The sequence below is a fragment of the Phaenicophaeus curvirostris genome, chromosome 9 (assembly GCF_032191515.1).
Source record: "Phaenicophaeus curvirostris isolate KB17595 chromosome 9, BPBGC_Pcur_1.0, whole genome shotgun sequence".
Lineage (NCBI taxonomy): Eukaryota > Metazoa > Chordata > Aves > Cuculiformes > Cuculidae > Phaenicophaeus > Phaenicophaeus curvirostris.
In genome coordinates, this window is record NC_091400.1 from 22,497,540 (window position 1) to 22,517,561 (window position 20,022).

A 20,022-nucleotide genomic window follows, 5' to 3' on the forward strand; every position below is an offset into this window, starting at 1 on the left:
CTGCTAGTTTGCGAGGCAGAGGGTCTAATTAGTCACCAACCCCAAAAGGAATTGATGTCAGTCTTCAAAGAGTTATTTGTATATCTCTAAACGTGTCCCCAGCCCCTAATTATCTTGGCTTTTCTACTGCCTGTTACACTGGAAAGAGGACTAAAAATACTACTCCAATCCTTTCACTCAACTCAAATCTACGTTATAATGTACAGACACCACTTCCATCATTCACATGGCTTTTAGACACTACGCAGAAATCAGTCCCCAACCATTCCATAAAACAAGTACTTCTATCACCCATATTCAAGAGGAATCAGCATAACACAGGCATGTTACTGTACCACCACCGGGGGTTTTGCTGACAAACCTTACCTCTGCTGAAGAGTAGAGCAAAGTCATGGGTTTTTTCAGTATAAATTACTGTTTATTAGAACCAAACACACTCACACATAGCATGTGCACTTCTTCCCCACCCCTCACCTCAATACACACATAAGAAACATCCTACTAATCCAAGGCTGACAAAACTCCAGTGGCAGTTACCTGCATATATCCCGTTTCGGCTGTTTTTACAGCTGTGTCAACCAGACCTTCTCGACCAGCCATTGTATGAAAAAAAAATTCCGTGGGAGTCAGCCCGGAATAGAAGCTATTAGCAACAAAACCTTTTGCTGCTGGGAGCTACAGAGAAGAGTGGAGAGAAAAAAAGGGTTAAAATGCATTGTACATTCTATATACATGTTACAGTGCTGTGTATTCTAGAATCTTTCAAATGGTTCTCTTATTTTTAGAGCTCTCAAGAGAACTAAAAATATATCACTAGACCTATTTGAATTTTATGTAATTAGGAGGGTGTAACCAAGGCTTAGCCGTAAAGGCTAACCAGACATTCCATGGCAATTCACAACGTTACTGTTAACTCCCAAATCACTTTAAAAACACTTTACGTTCACCATATGTGATCCTTTTCCTTCACCATGTCACGACAGCATATCCTATCATGTGTCTTCCTTGAAATGGTTTAAAGCAACTTTTTTCACTTCACAGTGTACTCTAAACATACAGACTTGCCTTAGAATGCTTCTCAAAGTGAGGCAAGGACCTGTTCTCAAATCCATCAGGAACTCGGGACCCACTAATAGCCTGCTGACCCACACAAGCAATCATCTGGGATATATTAATGAAGGAGCCTGAAAAGAAAAAAAAAATCCCCTCTCACTCACATATGAGGAATAATAGCCTTCCTCTGATGATGCAGCTGTCTCCACACCTGTAAAAATCTATTACTTAGCTTTATAATTTCTCAAAAATGCATTTAGAATTGCAGTTAAAGAAGCTTTTCTGCTTGTTGTCTGTTCATTTTAGCATTTAGACTGAGGCTGACAGCTATGTCTACAACATAGCTAAAAACTTCATTTGTTTCTTTGGGTCACAGACAGTCATGCCATTGCCATTTTACTACAGTCCTTGTATTATCTTATTCTGTATCATGGATTGCGTTTTATACAACCCACGATCATAACCTACATATTTAACTTCACAGTTTCTTCAAGAAATATATTTTAGCAATACATACTATAAAGGTTTCAGTGTCTACCATGATTCCTAAAACAAATTAAGTCCCAGAGAATTAAGCCCCTAATGCAGAAGTTGTATTCATTGAACATGCTGGCAAAAAATGCCTCCCAGCACCCAAAATCATAGACTTAAAATATCCTTATTAGAGTTCAGTAATTCTGTAGAAATAAAAAAATGTCACCCTGAGGCTTTCCACAATGTAGTAGAGACTGGTAAATAAATGCAAAGAGTTAAGTGCTTTTTTCAGATTCTCATAGGAAACAATGGAAAGCTCAGATAAGAATTCATGTATAAAACAAATATTTACTAGACAGGCATTCTTTCAGAAAGTAAGCTGAAATACCAATTCCAATTCTTTATTTAGCATTTCCAGTTGATTTCTTTTACACGATATAGATGAAGTCATAAGTGCAACTGAAAGCTTTTGACAGATTAATTAATTCAAGTCTTAAGAACACTTAAAGTTCCAACACGGTGTTTTTCTATTTGTACTAAAAATCTAGCATATCAGCTTAATTTTAACTAACTGTACCCAGCCTGTACTCACTGAGAGGAGTCACTTCAAGTATAAATGACATCAATTTAATATTTCAACAACTGACTATATAAAACAAGCTATAAATGCAGAATAAACAATTTTGAGACCAGTGACGGAGCGATCAATCTGCTTCCAAAGCTTAGATATTCCTACCTTTAGAACCACAGAGAGCCATGATAAGGGGGCTGTTGCTCTTGTCCAGTTCTCTGAGACAGGCACTGCCGGCGTGATCTCTGATAACAGAGAGTTCTTTAAGGATTAAGGCCTGAAATCCAAGATTGCAGAGATTCAGCATTCATTGAAAACACCATGCACAAGCAGTACTCTATCACTTGCCAGCAACACCTTCGGTATTGAAAGGGAATTCTAAATACAACAAAGAAACCTAGACTTTGCTTCAGGTAAAACAAGTTATATTTTAACTTGGGTAACTTTCCTATTTTATGCACGAAAAGTCTTGCTGGGACAAGACAAGGGATGCCAGAGACATGGCAACCTCTTCTGTCAGCAGCACCAGCTCAAGCTAAATGGAGCATTCAACACGAATGACTTGTGCCAGGGGAGGTTTAGATCAGATATTAGGAAAGATTTCTTTACAAAGAGTGGTGAAGCACCAGGGCAGTGGTGGAGTCATCATCCTTGGAGGTGTTCAAAAAGCATGTAGATGGGGCACTTCAGGACATGGTTGAATAGGCACAGTGGGGTTGGGTTGACATTTGGACTGGATCATCTTACAGGTCTTCTCCAACCTTAAAGATTCTATGATTACCATGAAAATAAAAGTCCTTTTGAACTGCTTTCAGACAGAACAATGTTGATATCTCAAATTGTTCAGAATATAACAAATGTATCAAAATCCATCCTAGGACATGCACAGGTGTTTGAAAACACTAAGAGCAGAAAAGACTGACACTTCTTTCTATTAGAATGCCCCTTCAAATTGAACAACTGTGGCAGCACTTCATTGTAGGGTGGGGTTTTGTGGTTGTTTGGAAGGTTTTGTTAGTTTGTCTGTTCTCTACTTTTGTCTTTAAGGTAAAACCTAAACACTGACTAACCAAGATGGCAAACACATAAAAACATTAAAGAATGAAAACGGTGTTCTTTAGCTGACTTCGCTAGGACCCTGCCCATAAGGTTTTGGGCAACACTGACTGCTCTTCATGGAAATCTTTACAGAAGAAAAAAATCCAGCATAAACCAAGTCCACTTAACTTCTGCCCTAATAAGAGGCAAGAAACCAGTCGCATATAAATAGAACTATAACTACAGGAACGTTTTGCTTCTTGGAATAGGTTATTTGCTACTACTGTTCCTTATTAACTTAAATTATTTATCAATATAATTAACCCTGTTCCAATTACCTGTATAATTTTTTTCTCTTTTACATCGCCCCAATACATCCCCCGCCCAGGACAGTAGGAGGATCTCAATCCTTTACTACTTAGTAGACATTTCTAGATGCATACAAAAACCTACAAGTTAAGCCTAGATAGACTTGGCTGAACTTGCATGCCTAGGGTTCCTATTTGCTCGTATTTTTAGGTTTCAAAAGACAACTTCAAACTTCACAATTCACATGAACACATCCATGGAGTTACTACTCTAAATATATAATGACTTAAATTAAAACTGTTACCTCTAGAGTCTCTTCTGCAGTGCAACCAGGCTGCTGCTGTAGCTTGCCAGTGTTCAGAGCTTCAATATACTCATCACATTTCTTATAGCCAGCATTCAGGAGCTCATATTTAGCTTTTAGCAGGCCCTGCCCAGGTGTTACATCACCGATTCCAATTGAAAAGCCACGATTAGCTATTATTATAAAAAAAAAAAAAGTCATCTTGCTTGATTGTTCTGTATTTCTGCTTTAAGAGTTGATTTTACACGGAAATGTACTTCCCTCGTTACTTACAAAGATATACAGGAGCAAGTCTGGCTAGTCGTGACATGGCATCTGCAGCTTCTACCTGTCCCCAGTCTCTTAACAAGATGTAGAAGATGTTGTTCTTGGAACCTGAACCTAAGGTTCCTTTGTCCATACTGCCACTCATTAACTCACTGTTCTGAATTGTGACATCTAGGAATGAAAAGGCAAAAAGTTTATCATTCTTTTAAAACTTTACCTAAACTTTAGCAACCAGTTACAGTAGCAAATCTAGTAATCAAGTATGGAGTAGTTTTTGAAATACAAGCTCCGTTAATAAAACAACCCCCAAATCATGCATTTAATGTACCTGTAGAAGGTAAGTAGGTAGGAGGAACAGTCAACAAACAGACCTTACCAATTAAAAACCTATTTCCCCTTCTCCTTAAAATGACAACTGTACCCAGATTAAGACTTCTGAGAAACATTGTGAATAAGAGATTTGCTAAAAATCTAAAAATAAAATTGGCTTCATTCATGAGAATAAAGTCTACAAAAAATCTTATCTGCCCAGAATAAAAGCCCTCAATTGTGAACAATAATATGAAGTTTGCTACTGATTTATGAAGTAGAGCAACAAACATTTCAAAAATGAAATCATAGTTCTCTTATTTTAAGATCCTGAAATTCAGTTCCACAGCTTAAATTTAAAAGACACAGTGGGCTTAGATATCTCTTTAATTACAAGCTTATCAAAGACATCCATCTTGCCTGTAGGCCTACACACAACTGTCTCGTGGACAACTTGCTTTTGCTTCAGTCAGGAACCTTCCATTTCAGACACTGAATCTTCCTTATAAGCTACAGCCTTTAAGCGATTTAAAGTATCTTCTGTATATGAACCTCAGACATATTTTCTACGGGAACAGTACAACGTATATTCATCCTCGGCTTTATTATGCACCGTCCAAAGATCTGGCATATATAGACAGAGCCAATTAAAATCATTCCACACAGAGTGCTGTAGATGTCTGCATTTTGTACTGTGTGGTCAATGTTTTCAGTGTCAATTTAGGTAATCCTATTCTTGAACCACAAGTCACTGCTCTATCACTTGTTATATACAAACAAAAACTGGTAACAGGATTTCTTGAGACTTCAGACAGTTTACAGAAGACTTTCTGAAGAGAAGAGAATGAATGTTGCTTCAGAAATGAAGGTTTTTCAGAGAACTGAACAGAATCACCAATGAAATCCAGAAGTTTTCTACATCATCTGCTACTATTAGACTCAGAACACGGGAATTTTTCCCATACTTCCTCAAATGAGAAGACTGCAGAGCAAAGAAGACAGCCTATGTTCGCATGAGTGCGAACAGAATTGCTTTGTTGCCTTTCTCCTCACATTCCTTAGAGCTTAAAAAAATTGTGCCACTGTGTTTATAACCAACTTGACAACCATAGAGGGGTCCTACCCTTTAAAGACAGAGCTCAGAGTCTGACACACTGGATTAGAGTCCTAACTGGTAAATTCTTTCTTACATCAACACTACATGATAGAATTACTGTAAATCAGTGTTTCCCTCCTAGGTTCCTCAACTCACACTCCTGAGTGGCAAGGAGCCAAGCTAATCCTGCCTGCTCAAGTTCTTATCCAACTGTTACCAAGTGAAAGTTCAATTAATAAAAACAAAGCTTTGTTCATCTTCTACAGACTCTTCAAGCCTAACAGGTTGCATTCCATCTGCCACTCTGACTTCCCTAACTGGAAGTATACAGATTGTTTGATATCCTAAGGATTCCTACCTTCACTATGCATCCTAAGTCCTTTCACTGTTTGACTTCTAATCTCTGTATCACTACCTTATCTTAAGATACCAAATTTTTCCATTTGGCCTGGGCACAACCACTTCCTAAGCCTCTTTGCTTTTAGCTGTCTCTCACCTTCAATACTACGTTAGTATCATGACAAGTCTAGCATCATACAGAAGAATTTCTATTACAAGAAAACATCTAAGCTTTTTCTTTGGTGTTCAGCATTACTTCAACTTTGAAGAAAAACTACAATAACCTCATTTTTTATTGCAAGAATGCTTATGCAAAGGACCACTTTAACTCCTACAGTGAGCTCAACAGCTGTAAACTCAACAAAAAAACAGCAACGATTTCTTTGAAGACTTCCCGAACACAGCTTTAGACTTGTCACTCACAGGAGTCATTGTAACACAGGTCTTCCCCTTTGCCACAGTACTGTTTGCCCTTGGTTCGGAGATTAGCTTTTACAGGACAGTCATCACTGGGTTTGAGGATGAGGCTGAAAACCTGTTTTCCTGTCCAGAGTGTTACAGGCTTAGAGAAACAAAAGGAGAATTAGCAATACGGAGTTCATGTTACAAATGCAGTAAAAGAGCAAACAAGATTTTAGTTGTAAAATGGTTTTCTACACAGAACTCTTCTATGCTGAACTATACACGTAGAACCACAGGACAGCATTCCTTTGCATAAGGATGTATTATGCAGTTGTATAGATATACTTTACATAAGGGTGCATGAAGGCATTTAGAGAAACACGCTCTATTGCTCCCTCCTACTGCCACATTTCCCCTTTCTGATTAGAAAAAGAAAACAAAAGATGGTGTTCCTGTCATGTTGTTTACCAAATAATTCCCTTCTTCATACAGTGCCTTTGGTTTAAATTTTTAAGGCATTAGAGATTCATATAGTTATGTACCCCCCTCAGCTGTAGTTAAACATAAGTAACTGTCACAGCCTATAAATGCTCTGACCTTCCTTTAAATCAGTATTATTCAATGGCATTTCAATGTCACTTTCTGAATTTCCCTATTGTATTTACTATTTTGAAAATAAATAAAAGGTGTAAATGTACACAATAATACTTGGCATTCAAGAAATTTCAAAATAAACCAAACTCTCTCCAAACAACACTGCTGGCCTCGAACACAAAAGTAATCAAATGTCTGTGAATGAAGGCTTAGCAGACCCTAATCCTATAAATGATACTACAGCTCACTTAAAAGTTTGCAACAAATACTCTGCCCTTTATAATGAATATTTTGTGTTCGTGTAACCAAAACAAAACAATCACATACCACTCGTACTCTTTAATTGTTAACACATCAGCATGCTTTAGTTCTTAACCTGGTATTTCCCAGGTTTAACATCTCTTAAATTTGGGATACTGAGGCCTATAATTGCAGAGCATATCAGGACATTACTGGAGGGCAACCAAGGAAAAAAGACGTTTCTCCATCCAGCCGCATATTAGTCTGCACAGCCAGCAATACTGAAGTTACCAAGAACGATTTATCTTCTCCTGACTGCTAACAGTCAAGTGGTTCATCTCACAGCAGCAGCAGAGTAGCAAAGCTGTGTTTGAACCTTGAAAGAAACCTGCATTTGGACTGCACCATGCAAGACTGGCTCTGCTCAGCATCACGAACCATCACACAACTTCTGCAAAGCTTTGACCCTGAATTCTGATTCTTGCCCTTTACACACAGAAAAACCTGACGCAAAACTCACGTCAGAGAAAACAAAAACTGTCTCTGCTGAGAATATCACTATTGGTCAGAACAAAACAGAGAAAATGTTAGGAACATTAAAAACACAGTTTTACACACCTTCAGAATTGCTGGAGGTGGAAGACGAACTTTAATCTTTTCATCTTTGCCAACCAGGATAGAAGCAATAATTTGACAGGCTTTGGCTCGATCAAAAAAAGTATCTTTTAAAGTAAGAAGATAGGCACCTAGAAAATACAAAGTAAGAAGTGGGGCAGACTCAAAACATATTAAATTTAAAGGTCTTTTCCAACCTAATGATTCTATGATTCTATGATATTCAGTCTCAACGATTCCATTCCAATACTAGTTACTTTCTCTCCAAATTCCAATACTAGTTACTTACTCACCAGGCAAAATTACAATAGTTTAGATTGCTTCAGTGGTAAACCCTTTTCCAAAATATTTTTTTTAAGATGCTCACCATTCAAATTACTAAAAATCAAACCCAGTGCATTTCTGTCATATATTCTCTTAGACTGGACCTCATAGGTAAAAATAAGACCTTGGCATTTAATTTCTGTACCTTTTCTTCCTTACTGGACATGTCCTAAGGAATTAGGAAAACTTGAAGGTACTTACTGTTGGTTAAAACTAATTTTCGACTAATAAATACAACTTCTACCATAACTGGCTCAGTCTGACAGAGTTCTCTAAAAGGTTGGATCAGATGATCTCTGAGGTCCCTTCCAACCTGACATTCTATGATTATTATAAGCAGTTCACATTGTCTACCTAATAAGTACGAAGATCCAAAACATTCTCTGTTAGAGAAACATTGCAAAACATATACAAAGGTAATAATAATTGCACCTACAAAGGCAGATGGTATCAGAAAAGATTGAAGACATAGTTATGTTTCAGACTAATGATAGCCTTACTTTCATAAGTCACTGAATTTTTGAGAGGAGAAATTTCTTCAATCGATACAGAAAAATTCCCAAGAAGAGAGAAGTGATCCTGAAAGAACAACTATTAAATCATACAGCTCTAAAACAAGCTTATACACACACCTGTGAGGAAATCCTGAATAGCAGCAATGAGAGGTTCTCCATTTCTCGGTGTTACCAAGTTTGCCTTAGTCTATGATACAAGAAATAAAAATACCACACATTTGAAGATATTGATATTCCATTTGTTATTCAGGAGGAAACTTACCATTTAAGACAATTATTTTAGCAAAAATGGTAAGAAGACAGAAAAAAATAAACTAGAAGTTTCAGTTCACTACAGTCCATACAAATCTAATGACAGCCAAGGAATAATTTGAGAAGAACTACTAGAAATTATGTATGCTGCTGCAAAGCAGAAGCTACAACCAACTTGGTGTGTTTGGTTCTGTTCAAACGGGACAGGGGAGGGAAGGAAGCAGGCCTCGAGGACCTTAGAAGGGACAAAAGAGGTTATGTTCACTACAGGGAGCTAGTGAAGTATTCCAAGTTCTGCAGCCCCTACTGATGTGTAGCCAGCCACTCCCACTAGCTGCAGCTTATAATGCCTTACTCAGAAAATCAATCGCTCTCACCTATGTGGCACAGTTTTGCCTGAACCATTCATAAACCTGAATCACACACTTTGGGGGCAGGGAAGAGTTTTCCTTTTAAGCTCCCAAATGAGTTCAGCTGGCTAACACACACTACAGCCAACAGCTGTGCTGGTGCATCTGAAGAAGCAGTGCAAGCAAAGGACTGATGTACAGACTGTTGCTACTGACTCTACTTCCACAACACAGATCAAAGCCTGCAACCATTAGATCACATCTACGCACACTTCTCCCTCTTTTTATCTCCTGCCTTCTCTGATACACTGCCTGCTCCAGTCCAAGCACATCATTGCTGCATTATTTCCAGTTGGTCTGACTGCCTGCAGTTGCTGGGCCATCAGTCCAGAGAGCAAGGTGTGTGTTGGTTTGGTTACAGAGCCTATTTTGGTAGCTATCACCAACCACAGCCAGGCAAAAACTTAGTAACAACATCTACTTACTTAATCCCACTGCATTTTCCATGGATGCTAAGAATAAGCCTATTAGATTGCCATTGCGTAACAGTCTTAATTATTCTAAATTCACTTTTGCAGAGTTTTCAGGCAGCTTCATAGTTGCACCTTATGCATACCCAGGAATGTTAATAACTTTTCATATTTCACACGCAAGTTAAGAAATACAGAGCTCAACCCATCTGCCACTAAAATTATTAACATACCCCCATTAAAACAAGTGCTTCTGCTTTTGCTTCTTCTGTCTGAGGAAGGTGAAGGTTCATCTCATCTCCATCAAAGTCTGCATTGTATGGCGTGCAGACACATTCATTAAATCTGAATGTCCTATGAGGTTTGACTCTAGCCTGCAATTACAAAACAAACTGATGAACATGCAGTCAAGCATGCTAAAAGATGAAAAGCCATGCCTCAGTGCTTTCTTGTAGGCTTAATCCTTTTTGTTAGAGACATGAGTCAAAATTTGTGATCACAACATGTAACTCAACTGACAGAAATTGTAATCAGGTTATATTACACAAATATAGCAATAACTTCCATTATGAAGCATTTATACAAAGCAGGACACACAGGACACTTTGTAAAGATCGCATCAATTCCACAAAAGTGAAATGCAGGAAAAGATACTGAGGGCCATTATGACCATTAACAGAACTCTCCAGACAGCATCCTGCCAGTTCAACATCAATTCTCACACAGAAGCACATCTGCACTGTACTCATGTTTGTCCCTAGGCAGTGTTTCAGATGAAGCTCTTTGTTTTTTCATAAGAGATAAACACCAGCAAAGGCAAACCTCCCAACAACTAGCCATGTGCTACCTGTACGTTAGGCTGGGTGTGCACTTACAATGTGTGCCATAATGCTCAGCTTATGAAGAGAGGGCTGTCGGTTGAACAGGACTATGTCACCATCTATAAGATGTCGCTCCACAATATCACCAAACTTCAGCTCCTGGGCCATCTTTTCTCGGTTTCCGTATTTCAAAAATCTTTTAGTAACACATAACAACGGAGTCAGAAGAAATGGAGTCAGAAGTGAAGTAAGAAAGATACAAAGACAACTGAAAACACATTCTGTGTTTATAATGCAAGTTCTTGCGTTAAATGCTGGAGTATTTCTATTATAACAACTAGAAGACAAAACTGATGTGGATTGCATCATTAAATATCAGTCCTGCTGCTATTTTAACTAATGAATATATCTGTGACATTAGTTAACAAAGCTATTAGTACAGCTATTAGTACAATTAAGAAAAAAGTCTATTTAGAAAAATAAATAACGCATTTCAATTGTATGAGAAAGTACAGGAAATGGCACTCATATATCATCACTTCTTACTACCTGTAAATTGACTGAAAATTAACTCTCTCGTGAAAAAAAAAACCTAGTGCCCCAAACTACTCATTTCCATTTATATCGGTACTACACCCCTTATTCCAAATAAAAATCACTCTGTCATAGAAAAAAAAAAATCTAATTGCAGTTCATTATCATTAGCATGTATACTTAAGTTTAAATCCAACAGATTATCCCCTATGTTTTAGTATACAGTCTCCTCTTACATAATGACAATTTTTTTGTCAGTGTCTTTTATGAAAGATACTAAAAATCAGTTTTAATCCTTGTAGATATAACCATTTTCACACAGCAGTAAAAGTAAATTGACAGGAGGGATAAAAAGTAAATCATTACAGATAAGCATGATACCTCTTCATCTGCGTGTGCCTTTGCTGTATGAAATTGGCTCCAGGATGAACATCAGGACCATTACGAACAAGTTTCCTCATGAAATCAATATTTGCTTTGTTCACCTGTTGCACAAAGACTTCAATCAGAAACAAATGAAACGCATTTCAGGCCCTTTCATTTTTGCTGGTGGCTTTTGCGTTTTCTAATTTTAGGCTCAATTGATAATCCTTGTCACAGCCTGCAGTGGCTGAAGGAAACAGGCAGTACCTAAAGGGAATGGATGGGGACAGACTTTTTAGCAAGGGCTGCTGTGACAGGACAAGGAGTAATGTCTTTAAATTAAGGGAGGGGAGATTTAGACTGGACTTAAGTAAGAAACTTTACAATGAGGATGGTGAAACACTGGCACAGTTTGCCCAGGGAGGCAGCGGAGGGCTCATCCCTGTAAACATTCAAGGCCAGGTTGGACTGGGCTCTGAGCAACCTGATTGAGTTAAACATGCCCCTGCTCATGCAGGGAACTTGGATTAGATGGCCTTAAAAGATCCCTTCCAACCCAAAACATTCGGAGGGAACAGAACAGAAATGCTAGCCAATCATAGAACAGAACATCAGAGTGAAATTAGATTAAAAATCTGAGAAGTAATTTCAGAAATAAAAATACCCAACCACTCCTTGGATCCACCAAGCATATGAAGCTATGTATGGGTTCAAAGAAGATCAATCAAAACTATTCTCTCTTGACATATGACTCCTTACACCGTGTGTCCTCACATCACTTGCATATACCTGATACTACAACCTTCATTTACCAGCAGCAACAGAACTGGCAAAGTGTCACTGAAAGACATTTTGAACATAAAAGCAACACATACATTCCCTTTTATAGTAGGGCTATATAGAAGGACAACGCTGATATCACAAAAACCAAACAAAATGGAACAGAAACGATTTTAGTTTTATACTGCTTACCTTTTCAGGAAAGGTTAGTATCTTAGCAACATGAATAGGCACTGCTACTTCATCTATTCTTAAGTTAGGGTCAGGTGAAATGACTGTTCTGCCAGAGAAATCCACTCTCTTTCCAGACAGATTGCCTCTAAACCGACCTAGTAAAATGGAATCAGAGTGAAAACTCTTTTATCTAGAAGTTGTCTTCACAGTGTTATCTGTTAAGACAGAAAATCAGAACATCTTTCAAGATACTGAAGTGCAACACAACAGTAGCAGAGACACTGAATAGAGAACACCTGTGGCTTAGTTAAAAAAAAAACTTAAAACAAACTTTGGAGACAAACCTTGTTTTCCTTTCAGTCTCTGAACAAAACCTCTGGTCCATTTTTTAGGTGCCATGTTGAGAGGAATTCCTGAGAGCTCACTGTTGATGTACAGGGCACACTGCAGCTGAAGGAAGTCCCAGTCTTCCATAATCATCTGCGTTTTGGCTCCTGATATCCTATGCTAAATAGAAGAGTCATCCAGTTCAGAAAATAAATGTAACAACACATATTCAACTAGCAAAGATTTTTTTCTCACAGGAGTACAACTGTTATTTTGAAAACCACGTTTAAGAATTCTTCATACACATTGAAATTGAAAAAGGGAGATAACTTTATTACAGGATCCATATTGGCATAGTATAACTGCATTCAAGAGAACCAGCAAAAAAAAATTACTTTTGACTAGCATCTGCTTTGCAGAAACGCTAACAAAACTGTGTATTTGTATAAAATAGTTTTCCCAAGTCACTGAAGTTAAGCTAATGTAACTTCATAGCCAGGAAACTCACCAGTAGCTAATAATTCTTCACTCATAGGACAGTTAGTGCTCCATTGACTTTGTTTTCCAGATAAAAGATCAGTTTTGAAAAGCCTGGAAAGTACCAGTCTGATGGAACTGTTGTCCTAAACAACTGATAAACTGCCAAATCTACATCTGGTATCAGTTTGATCACCATGCTAAATGAAAACAGAGCTCCTGAGAACAGATGGTGAAATAAAGAAAGGACAAAGATGTAGTAAAATGTAGTAATCTTTTCAAAGGCTACAGTCCCTGAGAGCCTTAAGGATGACTCACCTTTTTTATTACATCATTAAGGAAAATTATCTCAGTCAGCTTCATTGTAAGGTCATCTTCATTGGTGCCGGACTTCAAGTCACTCACAACAGAGGGTCGGATACACAGTGGAGGCACCAAGACTCGAGTGAGGATCAAATCCGAAGGTTTGCCTGCTTCTGGGTTCATTAGCAGCAGAGGAATGTCTTCTGCTGGGATTCTTTTAAAGAGGTTCAACACTACTAAGGGATTCAAGTTTTCCTACAAAATTCATGTGAGAATGGGGAGAACAAGCTATCATGTAACAGTTTCAAAGCTTCCCTCCTCCACTCATTTACCTATTGTTAAAAAATTAAAGTATTTTAAAATGTCAGATAGGTAACGGTTATTAATGCAAACAAAGCTATGTATTACTGTGAACCAATGCTTTCGGTGTCTCAGGTACTAACTTGCTATTTTCTTTCCTTTTTTCCTTATACATCAGTGTTTACTTATCACATTACTCTTTTTTTAAACAACTAATGGAATATTTCATAAGTACTTACATTACGTGGTTTTTATTTTATTACTAGGAACTCACATCAATTACTGTATTTTCCACACTTATTTCTCATTATCACAGCTACAGCCGCAGTATAATAGACTCCAGGTACTTGTTACTTTTTCTGTCTAAATACATACCCCAAGATCTTTCCAGCTTTCAAAAGCAGAATGAAATGAAACTGCACACAGTGCAAAGCTGAATTAAGCAAAAAGTTCATAGAATCATAGAATGGTTTGGGTCAGAAGGGAGCTCAAAGATCATCCAGTTCCAGCCCCCCTGCCATGGGCACGGACACCTCCCACTGGATCAGGTTGCTCAAAGCCCATCCAAGCCTGCCTTGAACACCTCCAGGGATGGGGCAGCCACAACTAGGCCAGTGCCTCCCCATCCTCACAAGAAAAAGTTTCTTACTGATATCTCATCTCAATCTCCCCTCTTTCAGCTGAAAACCATTCCCTTTCTTCCTATCCCTGCATTCCCTTATAAAAAGCCCCTCCCCAGATTTTCCACCTCCTCTCTCCTTTTCAACATTGAGTTATTCTAAGGAATAAAACATTGTAATAATAAAAAATGCTGTAATAATCTCAGAGTTACAGTAAATCTACATGTACATGCAGAGGATCTGTGGGCCTTTCGTCTCCCTTTTCTGGCTTATGGAAGTGTCACACACCAAGAGCAGCCCCCTTCTTTACAGACAGAAAATTATGTGTTAGAACATATCCAGAAAATAAGCTTCTAACTTTTGCAAAACTAGCATTACTGCAAAAAGTACATTTTTTAAATGTCTTTCAGTAAACAAAAATCTTGAATTACCACCTTTGAGGAGTTTTATTTCAAGCACAAAAACAAACAGGGAATTTAAGTTATAATAAAATTCACCTGAGCTCTTCCCAGTAAGGGTTCTACTTCTTTGTTATGTTCTATGGCAGTTTCAAAGGATTGAAGAAAAGTAGATACAACTGGATCAACCACTTTCTTATTGGTCTTGTACTTTTCATGTATTATTTTCAACAAACCACACTTCTTCACAGTTCCTGCAAGCAAAGAAACGTGGGTTGTTTTTTTATTAAACAGCAACAAAACTACGTATTTTGAAGCCAAATGTGAAATGTTATCAAAATGTTCTGCCCTGAAAACAAACTCCAATGGAATCCAGGATCATCACAGCTCAAATACTGCTGAACTGCAGAAAATATCTTCCTAGAGTACAACAAACACATGCAATATTTAAGACATTTAATATAGTGAAGAAAAATTAAATTCAATCAAAACTAAAGTCTACAAATGCTTCTATATTAAAGTATTGATCACTGACAATAGCTCCTAATACTTTCAAAAACATGTTGAATAAGAATTTTTTTTGCCATTATTCAAGTATCAAATGCTGGTTACTGCCACAAACAGATACCACACAAAACAAAACAAGCAACTGCGACAATATCTCTATCCACATAAGTGAGATGTGAGCAAGTATGTATTTGGCATTAAGAATGCAATTACACGATTCTTATTAAAGGCCAGCAAGAACACCCATCAGATGCGGAACCAACAAGGATATTGAAGATTTTGATGCTTATCAGAGCGGACAGCTATCACTAACTGGAAATGCCACCACTCACCATTAAAGGCACCACAGTAAGGACAAGTGTTTTTCTTTCGGCACTTCTCAGACACTTTCTTTTTCAGCCCTCTCTTCTGAAGATACGTGAGGCCAGGTCGCCTGAGGTAATCCAAAAACTGTTTTTTTTCCTCCACAGACAGCATGATACGACAACAGGTTTTGCAGATCATCTTAAATGCAAAAGCAGATAAATAAAGTTGTTTAACAAAACAAACAAATGCAGAGTAGTAACACCTTCTATTGTAACTTAAGTTCTTCATTAGAGAGTAGTTTCTTGAATGAAGTAGAATGGCCTTGTTTGAAAGACTAATTAATATGCTGTAATACACAAAACTATGCAGAAAAAAAATAGAATCAATGGGGCAAATCCTTACATAAGCTCTGCGGATTCTTAATAATCCATATAAAGCAAACAGAGCTTTGATGTATGGCCATGTCCTAAAAGGCAAGTTATACTGCATATATCTAATTCAAACTACAACAGGAAATTAATTAAGTTAATCAGTCTGAGATAATCTGGAATGGATATATTTACATCACCGAGAAATGTATTTAAATACATTTTTTTTACAAAACATAAGATGTATAAAGATAGAATTTATAATACATCCTTATTTTGGTCGTCTCAATTACCCTTTCAAGCACCATCTTTTCTGATAATTTCCTTTTTCAAGACTAGAAACTGATGATAAATCATAATCATATTTACCTGTAAGATGCCTATCACAGCTTTGAAGTATCCAACATGAAAACATGGCAATTCTAAGTCAATGTACCCATAATGTCCTAAGCAATCAGCCAGATTTTTTCCACAGGTTTCACAGGGACGGTCTTTTTCACTGGTTCCCTTTGGAAGGAGGAGAACACACAGAGGAAAAAACATAAGCTGCAAACAACCTATTACACAGAAAAAAACCCCCATCTCTTAAGCAAATCTTAAGCAAATACTAACTAAAGCATCTTTCACACGCAAGTCTTGCTGATACCAGTGACAAACTCATACAATGCTTGCAAACTATCTACAATAAGACATTTTGTAGATGGATGTCTCTGGGTCTCCAAACAAGAACAAATTTTCCTTCTGCCTCAAAAGAATGTTTTCAGAATCATGCAAAAGGATGAAGAAATTAGCTGCTACTGCAGCTACATCTATGCAATTCAGGCAGAGACACATGGGCATATACTTGGCTGAACAGTAAATTTCAGCCATTCCAACTTAATTTTAACCACTTCAAGTAATTCAACAAAAAGGGTCTGAAAAATAAACGTCACCATGCGATGGTCGAGCACTCCGTACTGCAGTGGAGAGTGATGGTTGTCCTGACTGTACAAGTTTTTGCTGACCACTTGAATGTGAGCTTGCTGGCGCATCTGCTCTGGAGATTTCATGCCAAAACAGATGTGGCTTCTGGAAAGGAAATTTCACATGTGTGTATGCACACTTACATCACAGAATCACAGCACGGTGAGGGTTGGAAGGGACCTCTGGAGATCACCCAGTCCAACCCACCTGCTAAAGCAGGGTCGCCTCAAGCAGATTTTACAGGAATGCATACAGGTGGATTTTGAATCTCTATAGAGAAGGAGACTCCAAAACCTCTGGGCAGCCTCTTCCAGTGCTTCATCACCCTCACAGAAAAGTTTTTTTATGTTCAAGTGGAACTTCCTGTGTTCCAGTTTATACTATTTACACCTTGTCCGGTCACTGGCCCCATCTTCTTGATCCTCCTCCTTTAGATATCTATCAGCATTGACAAGGTCCTCTTTAGCTGATAAGGTCTTCTTTTCTTTAGGCTAAACAGGTCCAGGTCTCTCAGACTCTCCTTGTAAGAGATGCTGCAGCCACCTTGTAACCTCTGTGGCCTCACCTGGACTCTCTCCAGCAGTTCCTTGACTGTCTTAACATGGGAAACCCAGCACTGGACACAGGACTCCAGGTGGGCCTCACTAGGGCAGAGTAGAGGGTGAGGAGAAGCTCCCTCGCCCTGCTGGCCACACTCTTCTTAATGCACCCCAGGATACTGTTGGGTGCCTTGGCCACGAGTGGATATTGCTGGCTTACGGTTGGCTTCTTTTCCAGCAGGAATCCCAGGTTCTTCTCTGCAGAGCTACGTTCTAGCAGGTTGAGCTAATCCGTATTGGTGCAAGGGTTGTTCCAAGGTGCAGGGCTCTGCACCTGCTTTTGTTAAAATTCATCAGGTCCCTCTCTGCTGAGCTCTCCAGCCTATCCAAGTCACACAGAAATACTGGTAACAACCAACATGCACACAATAGATTGAGAGCAGCCCTGAAGAGGAGGACTTGGGGTGCTGGTGGATGAGAAGCTCAACACAAGATGGCAATGTGCAGTTGTACCCCAGAAATCCAACTGAACCCCAAGCTGCATGAATAGCAGCAGGACCAGCAGGGAGCAGGGTGAGGGAGGGGATTCTGCCCCTCTGCTCTGCTCTTATGAGACCTCATCTGGAAACCTGCATTCTGTCTGGAGTTCTTAGCACAGGAAGGACATGGAGCTGTTAAAGCGAGTACAGAGGAGGCCATGAAGATGATCCAAAGGCTGGAGCACCTCTCATATAAGAGCAGGCTGGGAGAGTGGGGCTTGTTCAGCCTGGAGAATAGAAGGCTTCAGGGAGACCTTAGAGCGGCTTTCCAGTACTGTGAGAGTGGTGAGGCCCTGGCCCAGGTTGCCCAGAGAAGTTGTGGCTGCCCCATCCCTGGAGATGTTCAAGGCCAGGTTGGATGAGGCTTGGAGCAACCTGATCCAGTGGGAGGGTTGCAACTGGATGGTCTTTAAGGTCCCTTCCAACCCAAACCATTCTATGATTCCTAACACCCCTGAAACCAGTTCTTTATAGGTAACGATGAACCAGGGAGTTGGTTTCCAGCGGGTTAGTATCCAGGGTCTGCACCCGTGTCCTTGTGCAACCCCAACTTGGAGCAACTCTCAGCTCTCCCTCCAACCACCCCCCCACGCTCCCTACCCCTCTTCCCAGCCCCATTCTACCCCCTCCACAGCATCCTCCAATACTCGTCTAGTTTCGCATCCTCCACCCCTCATCCTACCCCACTGTATTCCCAGTACATCCTCATTCTCTCTGCATCCACATACACCCTATCCCAGTCCCTTCTCCCCACGTTGTATCCCAACACCCCAATAGCATTCCCACCCCCTAAAACTCGAGCCAAGCATCCTCCACCTCCCCCCCCGTGCCCCGCAGCGCATCCGCACATCCGACTGCCCCCCAGCATCCCCACCCCCCCAACCCACTGCCCCCCACCGCATCCACCCCCCACTGCACCCCATCCCACCCCCAGTTTCTCCTTATCGCTCCCCTCACCGCGCCCCCCACGGCATCCCAGCACCCCGTGCACCCCCATACGACCCTCATCGCCCTCCCGCACTCCAGTCAAGCCTTCTCCTTTCTCCACTCACATTTTCTTGGCCACATCCGTCTCCCTGAACTGCTCCTTCACCATGGCGGCGGCGGCGGCGCTAGGACCCCGCAGCGACCCCGGCTTGTTCGCACGCGGTAGCGGCGGCGCTAGGACCCGACGGCGCCCCCGGCGCTTCCGACAGCAGAGCGACTCGGCGAACTCCCTCGCCTACAGCGCCCCCTGCGGGCACGCCCAGCCCAGTCCTCCCGGGTGCCCTCTGCCTGCAGCGCCCCTCGCTGGCTCACGGCGGGTTCCTCCCGCGTCGCCTCTCGCCCACCCGTTCCGCAGGATCGCTTTACCGCTCTGCCTTCCGTTTCCTCGCCGGGAGCCGGGCGGGGCGGGAGGACACGACGCCGCACGCGTGCGGCGGGGCAGGCCCGTGCTCCCACAGGCTGCCCGTCAGGCACGCTTTGGCCACCCCGCGCCTCCCCGCGCGCCCGGCACTGCAGCGGGCAGCCCTGCGCGTGGCCCCGCCCCCTGCGCTGGGGCGGGAAAGCCCGGCGTGAGGCCCCAACCCCGCCCCAGGATTGGACGGTCACTCGCGCGTGGCCCCGCCCCGGAACTGGATTGGACGCGCTATACGTGACCCCGCCCCCTGCGGGTGGCCCCGCCCCGGCTCTGGATTGGACGCGCTATACGTGGCCGCGCCCCCTGCATGAGGCCCCGCCCCCGCGAGGCCCCCGCGCCGCTTATGATTGGCCGCGGGCCTCTCTCTCCTCCTTTCCTCTCTTGCCGCCGCCGCCGCCGCGATGGTGAGTGGAGGCCGCGGCGCGGACAATCCGTTTCTTCCTGCCGCCATCCTGCCCCCGCCGTCCCCCAGGCTGCCGCCGCCCGGCCCGGCGGGCTGCCCGCAGTGTGGCTGCAGGGACATGGCAGGGGACGAGCGCGGGGTTTTGGTGCCGGCGCGGGGCCTGGTGTCCCGCGGCCTGGGCGCGGGGCTCGCTGTGGTGCTGCGGGCCGTGGGAGCAGCCCAGGGCGTTTCAGGTCTGGGGAATGTCAGTCATTCCGTGTAGGGGTTGGGTGGGACCCTGAAGCTTATCCGGTTCTAACCCCCATACCGTGGGCAGGGACATCTTCCACTGGATCAGGTTATTTAAGGTTCATTCAACCTGGCCTTACCCGTGTCC

At 41.3% G+C, this 20,022-nt stretch overlaps 2 protein-coding genes across 9 annotated transcripts in view; one reads left to right on the forward strand and one right to left on the reverse strand.

The window, feature by feature from the left end:
- The window catches only part of POLR3A (RNA polymerase III subunit A), a 35,139-nt gene extending 16,132 nt beyond the window's left edge, over positions 1-19,007 (reverse strand). For 2 of the 3 annotated variants that reach the window (XM_069863242.1, XM_069863240.1), the window contains exons 1-19: positions 18,894-19,007; positions 16,733-16,868; positions 16,170-16,307; positions 15,459-15,630; positions 14,719-14,873; positions 13,317-13,556; positions 12,539-12,701; positions 12,213-12,349; positions 11,259-11,362; positions 10,398-10,539; positions 9,756-9,896; positions 8,568-8,637; positions 7,615-7,742; positions 6,184-6,322; positions 4,023-4,187; positions 3,750-3,922; positions 2,264-2,375; positions 1,066-1,184; positions 538-675 (exon numbers count right to left, since the gene is read on the reverse strand). In XM_069863242.1, the coding sequence (XP_069719343.1) occupies positions 538-675; positions 1,066-1,184; positions 2,264-2,375; positions 3,750-3,922; positions 4,023-4,187; positions 6,184-6,322; positions 7,615-7,742; positions 8,568-8,637; positions 9,756-9,896; positions 10,398-10,539; positions 11,259-11,362; positions 12,213-12,349; positions 12,539-12,701; positions 13,317-13,556; positions 14,719-14,873; positions 15,459-15,630; positions 16,170-16,307; positions 16,733-16,868; positions 18,894-18,937 (2,616 nt within the window). In that variant the 5' untranslated portion in view covers positions 18,938-19,007. The remainder of the gene's footprint in view (positions 1-537; positions 676-1,065; positions 1,185-2,263; positions 2,376-3,749; positions 3,923-4,022; positions 4,188-6,183; positions 6,323-7,614; positions 7,743-8,567; positions 8,638-9,755; positions 9,897-10,397; positions 10,540-11,258; positions 11,363-12,212; positions 12,350-12,538; positions 12,702-13,316; positions 13,557-14,718; positions 14,874-15,458; positions 15,631-16,169; positions 16,308-16,732; positions 16,869-18,893) is intronic. The other variant, XM_069863243.1, reaches the window with a different exon arrangement.
- Positions 19,008-19,608: 601 nt separating this feature from the next.
- RPS24 (ribosomal protein S24) overlaps positions 19,609-20,022 on the forward strand; it is a 449,404-nt gene continuing 448,990 nt past the window's right edge. For 4 of the 6 annotated variants that reach the window (XM_069863893.1, XM_069863892.1, XM_069863894.1 and 1 more), the window contains exon 1: positions 19,613-19,647. In XM_069863893.1, coding sequence (XP_069719994.1) covers positions 19,645-19,647 — 3 coding nt within the window. In that variant the 5' untranslated portion in view covers positions 19,613-19,644. Of the gene's footprint in view, positions 19,648-20,022 lie in introns of all 6 variants that reach the window. The other 2 variants (XM_069863889.1, XM_069863890.1) reach the window with 2 other exon arrangements.